At 40.5% G+C, this 12,324-nt stretch overlaps 1 protein-coding gene across 1 annotated transcript in view; it reads left to right on the top strand.

Annotated features, from left to right (window-relative positions):
• Positions 1 to 9,002, top strand: part of itga8 (integrin, alpha 8) — a 40,014-nt gene extending 31,012 nt beyond the window's left edge. The window contains exons 22-30 of the mRNA XM_080039278.1: positions 517 to 596; positions 1,113 to 1,193; positions 2,060 to 2,165; positions 3,503 to 3,661; positions 6,287 to 6,406; positions 6,503 to 6,616; positions 7,031 to 7,132; positions 7,230 to 7,352; positions 7,520 to 9,002. Of these exons, the coding sequence (XP_079895404.1) occupies positions 517 to 596; positions 1,113 to 1,193; positions 2,060 to 2,165; positions 3,503 to 3,661; positions 6,287 to 6,406; positions 6,503 to 6,616; positions 7,031 to 7,132; positions 7,230 to 7,352; positions 7,520 to 7,609 (975 nt within the window). The 3' untranslated portion in view covers positions 7,610 to 9,002. The remainder of the gene's footprint in view (positions 1 to 516; positions 597 to 1,112; positions 1,194 to 2,059; positions 2,166 to 3,502; positions 3,662 to 6,286; positions 6,407 to 6,502; positions 6,617 to 7,030; positions 7,133 to 7,229; positions 7,353 to 7,519) is intronic.
• The last annotated feature ends 3,322 nt before the right edge of the window (positions 9,003 to 12,324 follow it).

The raw sequence follows: 12,324 nt of genomic DNA, 5'->3' as shown, positions 1-12,324 counted from the left end.
CTCTCTCTCTCTCTCTCTCTCTCTCTCTCTCTCTCTCTCTCTCTCTCTCTCTCTCTCTCTCTCTCTCTCTCTCTCTCTCTCTCTGGATCATGTGTTTGACCTGCCCGTTTGGTAGAGCTCACACACACATACACATGCTCACACAGAACCAAGCACTGTTGTGGTACAGTGGATGACGACTCCACATGTTTTAAGTTAGCCTAGAGTACTACAGGGGGGATTTAAAGTGGGGGGAGAGACAAGAACCTTAACTGTAGCCTTTTAAGCATGCGTAGTCTGGAGTTTCTCCGATTTTAGATTTCTGCTGTCAACACACACACACACACACACGGACACAGACCTGGTCTTGTGCCTATGTAACAACAAAAGTTTACAGGGATTTTACTGGACACTTTAACTATGATGTGGCCTTTGATGTACAGTTGTGCCTTATGACAGTGTTTCTTAACCCTCTCTGTCATCCTCTTTTTCTTTTTTTTTACCCTTTTCTTACGTTTTCTCTACACTATTTCCCAGCTGTCCGTTGGTTTGAGGTTTTCTGTCCAAAGGCTAGAAGAGGCCGGACCCAAGATCAGCTTTGGGCTACAGATCCACAGGTGACACACCCACCGACTCTCACGCATACCCCCCTTATACACCCCAACCTCTCTCTCTCACACAGACACACACTCACATACACACACACACAAAGAGCTGTTTGTCTTTCTCCCGAGCCATGTAAATAACTTCTGTGTCTGTCCCGATCACATCGCTGTCTGTGGTTTGATGAAACTAACCGCAGAGACAGAAGAAGACAGATGGCCCAGAGGAACTCCATAAAGGAGACAAGCTCTATACAACATGCTCACTTGTTTGCTCCGTTGTTTTGATTTTTTTTTCTTTTTTCGATACATCACATCACTAGACGCAGACGGTTTGGTTAAATGTTAGCCAAGACCGCTGCCAAGAGAAATTCTCCTTGGAGTCAGTTGAACATAAAAAAACACAGCTTTATGAGCTTTTCTGAGGGCTTTTTGTTGAGCCTAGTCGGTGTTATTGTGTGTGTTTTGTTTTATGCCTTGGATTTGTATTCAGATTTGTAATTCAGACTCCCTGTGAATCTCTCTCCACAGCTCCAACAAAGATAACTCCGACAGCAACCCGGTCAGTCTGAATCTGTCCATCGTTGCCAAAGCTCAACTGGATTTACGCGGGTGAGTCAAACAACTTTGCATGTCGGAGAGAGAGAGAGCGCTGCGTCACATTGACAAATCCCTTGTTGCCGTGTGTCTGCCTCCATAAAGAGATGCAATTGATCCTAAACCTTTCAAAGTTTGCCGGTTATTACTTCCCCCCCTTTTTGTTATGTTCACATTTTTGTGAGACCTGTTTATATGCAGATGGAAAAACAGCAGGAAAACACATTTCTAGAAATAAATCTGAAGTAATCACGAGCACATGGGATCCTTTGACTTGTTCATGGATGCCCGTATATGCCCACTGATTCAAGGTACACAAACATGCACCCTCTCCAGAGTTTGTAGCCTTGCAGGTCAATGTTTGGGTGTGGTCAGTAGTACATACAAACAGAAGAGAGGACCTGGCCGAGAGAGAGATGGGGACATACGAGTTCCTGTGTTTGTGCTGTCAAACTTGGAATACTGTTTGAAGTTAGAAAAGCTACCTTTAAAGTAACTGTTTCACTCTCATTGTTTACAGCAGCAGGGCCCACAGTTTGGTTTTTAAACATATTCTAGTCTAACGATTGGTTCCAGAGATGTCTCAAAATCATTTTGTTTTGATGTATGATGATGTATTCAATACGAAGATGTACATATATTTTGTAAACTAACCGCAGGCTCTGCAATTGTAAATAAATCCCCCTCCCCCTGAAAGTGCATAGTGCACCTTTAAATGGATAGTCACAGTGACACTGTAATAATCCCACTGTGAATAGTCATATGATCGCTAAGTATGTTATTTTAGATTTCCAAACATGTTATGTTAGACTTCCAAACATATTGATGTACAGTACACTAGCTATGCATCAGTATGACTGGGCTCTTTCTCCTCTCTTCAGGGTGTCTCATCCCTCTGTGGTAGTGCTGCCTTTCCCACGCTGGGAACCCAAAGAGAAGCCTGTCAAAGAGGATGATGTGGGACCACAAGTCACACACATCTACGAGGTAAATGCAGCGGCACACGTAGAAACACAACCAGAACCGCTAAAGCTCACGTGAAGGTGAAAGGGGTAGATGAAAAGGTAGAAATGTCTGTTGTTTTTGTTTTGTCTCTTGCTGTTGCTGGCCACAAAGTGTGTCTCATTTGCAGACTTTTAACATGAAAAGAGCAACAAACAAAGAAAAAATAAGTGTGGGAAGTTGTTAATTAGGCCACAGCAAGAGGGGGGTCTCTGCAAGGTGAAGTTAACATAACACACACTCTCACATACACACAGTAAAAACAGTAGCTCCATAAAGAATTGGGCTCTATCCGATCAAAGGCTGCTCCAGCTAGGGAGTAATTACTTCTATGAAGGCGGGAAAAATGAAGCGGGGACGAGGGGTTGCAGAGAAGGCAATAGGAAGCAAGGCAAGGAGGAAGGATTGTTCCTAAAACTGGACCACAGTGTAAAGAGTAGACATCACTGAGAGGAAAAAAAGAGATCAAACAAAGGTACAGACAAATAGAGAGAAGGCAGACTATTTGGTGACAGTTTACAATAAGAGTGTGTGTGCATTTGTGCGTCCTCCATGCGCCGTACATGTGATTTCTTTCCGTTTTAAAGCGACGGTTGCTCCATTGAACCGGAGTGCGGCTGTGTCTGGCCTGTCCTGCAGCTGATAATGATTTTCATTTGCGGTACTTTTCCCAGTTGGCAGCTGCTTCCAGTTAGAGAGGAACAGAGTTTTTTTTTGCTCTTGCAGAATTCCTGCACCAGGATCATGTCCTGTTTGGATGACTTGCTTCAGTGTTAATGACTCTTCGTGTGTGTGTGTGTGTGTGTGTGTGTGTGTGTGTGTGTGTGTGTGTGTGTGTGTGTGTGTGTGTGTGTGTGTGTCTGTGTGTGTGTCTGTCTGTGTGTGTGTGTGTGTGTGTGTGTGTCTGTGTGTGTCTGTGTGTATGTGTGCGTTGGTGAGAGAGAGAGAGAGATAATACAGAGGTCGGGGTTGGGTTAAAGAAAGAAAGAAAAAAGAAAAGGGATTTATCGAATTGATGGTTTGTTTAAGCACATAATTCATTTATCCTAATTGTGATCTGGAATGATGTGCCAGGTGATGCTGCCTGTAGGTTTAACTCGTGTGTTGTATTTCAGTCCCCAGCGACTGAAAGATCTGCATTCATCAAATTTCACCCAAACACAGGTGGCATGTGTCATCATCCAACAGTTATGATAACCTAATCATAGCCTCAGTCACTTGAGACTCACGCTAATCAGACAGAAAACAACGCAGTGCACATTACTGACAACTTTCTTTTTGTCTTTTTTTTTCTTTTTTGCATCCCTGCCTATGTCTACCAGCTCCATAACTATGGTCCCAGCAGCATTCGGGAGGCTGAGCTCCAGGTGGGCTGGCCTTCACGTTTCAAGGACGAGAACCTGCTGTATGCCATGGAGATTCAAACTGATGGACCAATTAGCTGCCGGACAAACACCAGCCTCAACCCTCTAGACCTTCAGGTAACACGGCAACATAGGGACGCACACGCGCTTTAGGCAAAGCAAATAGACACATTCAAAAACTCATTTCAAGACGCAAACATATAATCATGGAAATATTGCCTGTAGTGGGCGCATGAATATGCTTCACACTATTTCTAACCACTCTCTCTCACAATTTAATATAAAACACCAGACCTACGTATACTGCAATTTAATATAAAACACCAGACCTACGTATACTGCAATTTTATATTTTTATTTTTTATTTTGATAGAGGCTTTGTGTTCCATCCTATTACTCCATCCTCTATACCCGCTTATTTTAAAACATAATTGTACCCGTTGTTCTTCTTGCTGCTTTCCATGTTTCTTTGCCATTTGGCTCAGAAGGTAAGGGGAATGGAGAATTATGCTTATTAGCAGAAATTAGGCCTGGAATAGTTTCCTATGCTGCATATGATACCATCTGTGGAGTAATTCAAAAGGAAAACATGCAGTTATTTTTAAAAAAAGTGCATAATTATGTCAGAAAGTCAAAAAATGCTGCAAGCTGTAATCATATATGAGAACAAAATGAGTCAGATACACGACAGGTCAAAATTATTTTTCTTTTTGCCATTTTCTCTTCTCCTGATTTGGCCTTGTATAATTCCCCAGTGTGCAGTCGTGTCTTTATCACTTTAGACACACACTACGCCTGCAGACCCCCTGATAGTGAGTATCAGTAGTTTGTGCTATCTTCTACATATTCCTTCCACTGAATAGATACCCCACCAATAGTATTATTGATCAAACAATTAATCACTTTATTAATCTTAAGTATGTTGTTGCAACGATTTTGATATTTTCTGAATTGTTAAATGAATTAGTCCTCTGCGTGTCTTCTGCATCAGTCGATATGTTTGGACATTTCCTAGTTATATGATCAATGAGAAAACAAAATAAATAGCCCTGAGACTGGACTGTTAGAAGTCATTATTGCAGAAACAAGGACATGATTCCCAAACAGCATGTTGTTTTTGCCACCCAGGTTTTGTGTAGGGTCAGTTTTAAATAAGTTAAACTTATTAAAACATTTATATAACAGTTATACATTAAAGGTGCTGTAAGCGGAATGGTTCTTTTAGCTAACTTCCTGTCAGTTACTGCAGTTAGCAGTCCCCTCGCTCGTCCCTACGTCACCACATTAATGCACTGCGCTCTTCGAGCAGCAAGTTATCTAGCATCATCTCAGATCCATAAGTGTGATAAAACATGATAAAAACCATCAAAACAGACATTGTAAAGGATTTTTACCTGCTCTGCCATTGTAGGCGCATAAACATTCACCCATCTGTTGCTCTGGCGTGCACCGGCAGTGAGACCATGAGTGAGACGGGTGTCGGTTTGTAGCGTTCTCTCTTGTGAGTGGATAAAAATTCGAGATCCTCCAATAAGTTTATTTGCCGATTACATGCAGAGCAGCTGACTGAGAGATCGGCTTTATGAAACGCGCACATCATGTAAGTGATCACTGTATGAATGAAGAGCGATTTAACACTTATATTAACATAAATAAACCGCTTACTTCACCTTTAACACACCTTAAAATGTTGGCCAAAATACCAATATTCTCATCTGTGACCTCTTTCTCCAGCTCTTTCAATTTAGGCTCACTGAAGCAACAGCACCCACTGAGCTGTAGGGAGAAAAGGAGACAACTGTTTTGCTCTGTTGTAGTGGTTGAGAGAAATCAGAAATGCAAGCCCTACACATCTTGTTGGATTTTTTTGTCAATGTCTCACAGGCCTCTGTCCTCCCAGAGATCAGTATGTGAGCTGTTACTTGAGGATATGCAGGTTATTATTCTCAGTGGTTGTCAGCCTGTCTCCTGTTACTGTCAGCTTGGCTGAGATTTAATGTGGGCTGCGTCAGAGCCCATGTGTTATACAGACCAAGCTACCACCAATATGTCAAAATAGGTACTGTATGTGCTGCTTAACAACTGCCCCCTCAAAAGGCCCAAAAACACGCTGTAGAAGAAATGTTTCAAAATAGTCTCTCTCATCTCCTCCTAATGTTTTATTGAAGGTCAAAGATGTAGTCGAGCACATTCTCATTAGATCTTAGCTCAAAAGCTTAAAGGTGGAATATATAACTTTTGGTGTGTCAGAGAAATGAACATTTTCTAAGGTATATTCTGATATAACTGAATAAACAAACTTTCCTCACAGGACAATTGGATCCCTGTAACACTGTTAAGTTGGAAAGCTACCTTAAAAGTGACTGTTTTGTGTTGTTGTTTACAGCAGCAGGGCCCACAGTTTAATTTACAAACATATTTTAGTCTTAGGTTTGGTTCCAGGTGCCTCAAAATAGTTGTGTTTTGATTTATGATGATGAAGATTATTCAATACTAAAAAGAATTACATGTAGAGCAATTTTTTTTAAACTAACTGCAGACTTTGCAAATGTAAACAAGTAACCCTCACCTGAAACTGCATACTGCAACTTTAAATGGCTAAAATATATAAAAGATTCTCATCAAATGGATCAGACTCTTTTTTTCCTTTTAGATTCATAATTTCCAGACGAGCCGCTGAGATACAAAAGAGTAAAGGTATGTTGAAAATGTTAACAACACTTTCTCCCTTCTCCGTCTCAGATTTCCTCCCTCCAGGACACTCCGGAATTACTGGGTTTCTTGAGGAACACCAGCAACGCAGCTCCTCATCGTCACAAACGGTCCGTCACCGCAGCTCAGAGCTACAGCGGTAAAACCTTGGTGAGCCTCAAAATGCACTTTCTCTTAAGAAAAACAAACTATTAGGGGCACTCGGGTGGCGTAGTGGATAGTCACACAGTCGTGTTTACCCCACAGAACTGCAGCAATATCTCCTGTCTGAAGATCATGTGTGTGGTCGGCCGGTTGGATCGTGGGCAGAGCGCAGTGTTCAAGATCCGCTCTAGACTCTGGGCACATACTTTCCTACAGGTCAGTGTCTTCACATTTTCTTTTTGTGGATTGTTATTTTGATTGCTGTACTTTCTTTTGAAGTTTACCCATATATTTTTTTTCAGGGTTTGTCAATTATTGGCCTCATCAATAAGAGTTTCTTACGTGACCTTGGAAACAACAGTTGTGAATTAGTGCAATAAGGTCATTTTAGTATCAGTTCTGAGCTAACGTGTCCATATCACATGATATTTTTTTAGCTGATCAATTTTCCCCATTGTCGTATTGTAGTAGATGTTCCAAATTATAATTTTTTTTTTAGCACGTTAGGGACTTTTACTCATTATCTGTCCAATGTTCAAAGTTGAAAACTCAATTCTTAACTTGCAAACCAACATAATAATTCAAATATGGATCAGTCAAATGACTCCAGGAAATATGTTTGTCTTACAGCGGCGTAACGACCCCTACGTTCTCAACTCTACCGTGTCCTTCATAGTCACAGCCATGCCTTATCGTATCCAACCCACCACCATGCGGCAACAAACCACCTCGGTAAGATGCAGGCAGTAACAACAGTGTGTGAGTGAGTTTGTGACAGGCACAAAATGAAAAAAAGGGACACCTAACTGTATCTATCTGTGTAATGCAGATGGGGACCATGGTGCTATGGGGGACTCCTGATGTGGCGTTCGCTGTGCCTCTGTGGGTCTTCATCCTGGCCATACTGCTGGGGCTGCTGGTGCTGGCCATGCTAACATTAGCCATGTGGAAGGTACACACACACACACACACACACACACACACACACACACACACACACACACACACACACACACACACACACACACACACAAGCAGATCACCCCCCAATTGTTATCAGTACTTGTGTTAGTTTAATTGCATTAATATTACTCTAATTGGTTAATGTGACTTCCCCAGTGTGGTTTCTTTGACCGGGCAAAGCCACCAGGTGACGACGACGTGTCCGACCAGGAGCAGCTGACGTCTGACCAAACGGGGGACGCCTAGGACGATGTGCGACAGCTCCTGATAGGAGGGCTGTGGTTTCAGAGGGATTTGCACCTTCTAAGTAACTTAAATCAGATCCGAGATCTGTATTAGATGGACCCTACATTCCTTGGCTGAAGGTCTTGTGCTTCTTTGGTTAATGAAACTGACAGGGCAAAAGACTAAAGACTGCAGCGCCACACAGACTGGGACCACGAGAACAAGGTTCATACTAGACAGAGTGGGACCAAAATACACTTTTAACAGGCTCAATCACACACACATGTGCATTGTTTATCCATTGTGATGAAGCACCAGAATGCAAAACAAAATGGACTTTACATATTATGTTTCTCTAACTGAACATTGTGGTGCGTCTGTGTAGGTAAGAGACTCAAGATCTAGGCACAAGTGCTTTTGTGAGTTTGAATGTGAGAGAGGGAATGTGTGTGTGTGTGTGTGTGTGTGTGTGTGTGTGTGTGTGTGTGTGTGTGTGTGTGTGTGTGTGTGTGTGTCTGTGTGTGTGTCTGTGTGTGTGTCTGTGCCTGTGTGTCTGTGCCTGTGTGTCTGTGCCTGTGTGTCTGTGTGTGTGTACTGTACATATGTGTGTTTAATTAATTGCCTCTGGTGTCATCTTTTTTATTTAATCATGACATGTTTTCCCCCACCTGATTTGATTTATCCCAGTTGTCTTCATACTGGGCTCTATGCAGATTAATCCCACACAAACACCCACACACCCACACACCCACACACACACACACACACACACACACACACACACACACACACACACACACACACACACACAGATAGATACATAGACACAAAGGCACAAAGTTGATGTGTATATTTATGAATGTATGTGCAATATTTGGGGAATTGCGTGATACTGAAGCTTGTTTACACTGGCATTATTTTATTAGAGCTTAAAGTTTCTGTTTTTTCTGTGTATAAATGATTCATTGTTTGTTAGATACAACAAAAGGCTTTAACAGATTTACAGAAAGACTCACCACATAAGGTTTGAAAATGGTGAGTGGACAAATAGCAAAAGACTTACTTATAATGGTCTTAATAGAGCAACTTTGGATGCACACCATGTCTCAACAGCTGAAGCCAGGCCCTGCTAGTTCAAGGATTATGTGTGTCTGTTGTTTTGGATTTTTTTCCTGCCGTGGCAGTTGATAAGACTTTAAAAACAAATAGTTGTGAAATTAGAAAACGGTTACATTTAAGACCACACTGCAGACAGTCTGAGACTGTGTACATCACTGCACGCACTGTATGGCATTTTGATAGTGTTAAATGTTGTAATTTTTTTATCTGATATAAATGTTTCATACACAGGCAGGCAGAACAAAGCAGTCCAGACATCAATGGCTCCCTGAGTTTAAAACAAACTTTTTTTTAATACAGGATGTTTTTTTGGTGTCGAGTACGAATTTATTTTACACAATAAAGTGTTGTCTGATTTATTCATTCTCGTCCTTTCTGCACATTGGGTAACCCACATGGATTCAAGAGAGTGACATTTAGATTTTTATTTGATCAAAGTACTTTAAAGTAAAGTTACTTATCTGATGGAAACTTGTTCCAAAATTCTTTGTTGCCTGTCTGATTTAATAACAATGCCAATGTTTCTGCCCCCTCAGAGGAAGCACTCTTGCTCCCCCAGGTGGTGCAGTGTTGAACATAAAGCTACATGGTGAAGTAGAACCTGATGGAGACTTGCAAGGCTGGATGGGGGCCTCTTGTGGTGACTCCAAGATAACACTGATAGGCTGGAGATGTATTGAAGTTGAATTGGTAATTTGTGTTAATGTGACCCTTACAAATTGAACAACTATTTCTGTTATGTTGAATGATTTTTCTTATGGAGTAACACACCAACAGCAAGCTTTGAATTTGACAACTGAGAAATTATCGATTGTCTTCAGTTGCTGTTCTTTTGCTAAAGTTTTTTCTTCCAAACGGAATTTTCCTTAAACAAAATAAAGTTATATCAAGTTGAACCATTATAGAGAAGCACAGATCATTTGATAACTAAGAGCAGATGATACAGACATACAGTGTGTCCCACCAACTCTGTAGACAATTTGAAGATGGAATTTGGTGCTTCATTTGGTGTAAATAACATAAGGCACAGCTTTGACCTGGTCTTAAATTAGTTATGTCGACTGGCAATCAGCAAAAAGGAGCAAGAGAGACAGAATAATGTCAGGTCAGATAATAGAAAAATTAAAGCCGAAAATAAATAATAAAGAAATAACTGACAAGTGTTATACGTCACGATAGTACATACTTCTTTTCCACAGTAAAAGAACATTTGTACAAAGCGTATCAGATCCCAGGGGGGTAGCTATAATTTAGAGCTAAATTGTACATTAATACTTTATTTCTGAAGGTAAGAGGTGAAAATGATGCGGCAACATGCAGTTTATACTCAGGGGATAAACTGGATGATTCCGTGCACATGTACGTAGATTAGACTGCTGCAGATATTAGATTTGTTTTTGGTATTTCCATAACAACATGAATCCGAATACCATTTTTCACTTATTAGATATTCAACTGAAAATTGTATTATTCTAATAGCCAACCGGACCATTTTGAAACATAGGGCAAGTGATTTTTATGCTATCTATTCCTCCCTTTCGACCGATGTTTTCAATACATTCTGAGCCACAATTATAAACAAGCTAAGAAAATATATATAGTAAAAAAAGAGACGTACTGCATTTTTCCTTTACACTCTTTTATTTCTTTGAATATATTTGATCAAATGTCAAATCAAACATTTGAAGTAAAGATTCAACAGTTTCTGACTACCAAACCCAAACACCATCAAAATAAGGGAACATTATTATTACAAACTGTACGTAGGACATACAGTATCTTAGCTGAGATTCATCCCACAAACAGACTCGAATTACAAAACACATTTTTAAAGTCTCTAACTTCCACAATTGCCTGCTATGTTGTTTTTTGTTTGTTTTTTTCTTTTTTGAGCTGGTGCAAAAGAAAATATCTTAGGTGGAGCAATATCATGTATCTTTGTCAAATAAATGATGATGTATTTTGGGGGGGAAATTAAAACTTAAACTGTTAATCCTCTCCACTGGCGACAAGGTCGAACCAACATTATAATGGAAGACTTTGGCTATTTACAAATCTCCGAGACGCGCTGCACTGTTAAAGTGTACAATTTCTCTCAGACATGCTGTACATTACTTCTGTGTATTAGTTAGACTAAAACACCCACCCACCCTATATGACAAAGTGCAATTCCATAGTTCACCACAAGGCAGAGCTTATACACAATATTCAACATTATTTTGAAAAAGGCTCTGAAAATAACATATTTTAAGGGCCCCAGCTGAAGCATATTTGTGAGAATTATTACAGAACCTTTGAATGAAAAGGCCCCACATACCTGTTATCCACCTTCAGAGGTGTTTACACATATTTGGCCTGATTAGACCTCATCTCTCCCAACTGAGCTGGGCTCTAACTGCAGAATTACTGTGTGGGTGCGCATGGTCTTCAAAAGACTATTCCAATATGTTGGGGAGAATATCAAAGCCACTCTTATATGAAAGCTTCCACCAGCAGCCAGTTACCATAGCATAGCACAAATACTGGAGATATGTAATGATACCTTGTGGTTTTAGAGTGGAATGTGCTGGACTATTTCCTGGAGTCTCCATTGGCCTGACAAACTTACAATGAAAACAAGAATCCAGGGAGTTACTGCGTCCAGGACTACCTCCACCAAACCACCATGTGATGTTTTTTTTCTCATTATGTTACTTGTTAATTAGTTAGCTTCAGGGGTGCTGCTATGTGGATGTTGCATTTGGACAGTCATGCTAGCTATTTCCCCCGGTTTCTGTTCTTTGTGCTAAGCTAAGCTAAGATGCTGCTGGCCATGGCCTCATATTTACCATAGAGTGGTATTAATCATCTCATGTAACTACCACCAATAAAGTGATATTCCCACTAATATAGCATTATGTGCTATGGTGTCAGTCAAGGTCTGCATTTGAAAAAATAACAATTTTCTTACAGAAAAAAAACCACAGACCAAGCTCACCTTTAAAATGGCTACAAAGACAACGTGATGAAACAGTAGCCTACCCCTACTTTGTAACAGTAAAGAATATAAGACCACATCATTTGGGAGAAGAAACAGTCACTGGGCAGTGTTAAGCCTGAGCAGTCAAACACAAACAGAAGAGAACAGTCTGGTTACTGGGTTTACAATAATCACCTTTCAGGAGATAGGAAAGGTGTCATGGCTATTATGATCGACTGCATTTTATACTCACACATACTGTACCACCTTACAGTGTGAAAGTCAAATAAAACTAATTTCAGGATGCCAAAATTATGTAAATGTTCCCAAAGGAGTGTAACACATTCATGAACATTAGATTGATGATACCTGAAGTGACAGAAAAAACGAAAGCAGAAACACTTTGATATTGGTGAGTTGATGGAATGATTGAAGAAGGAGGCGCTGTGGCACATACAGTACATAGTCTACATAAGGGTTAAAATATCTATACACACACTTTACACTCTCTAGGATACAATTTACTGTACATGATCCACACTAGCTGGCCTGTTAGCTCTATGACAACTCTCTTTAGTTTTTTTCCATAGCTCTGTCATCAAAAATAAAGTTGTGATAGTTTGCCCCGATGTGTTAACATTTCCTGCCCCCCCAGTAT

Source organism: Ammodytes marinus, assembly GCF_949987685.1.
Source record: "Ammodytes marinus genome assembly, chromosome: 13".
In the NCBI taxonomy this organism is placed as follows: domain Eukaryota; kingdom Metazoa; phylum Chordata; class Actinopteri; order Uranoscopiformes; family Ammodytidae; genus Ammodytes; species Ammodytes marinus.
Note: the sequence above shows the minus strand (reverse complement) of the source record. Positions and strands in the feature narration are given on the sequence as shown.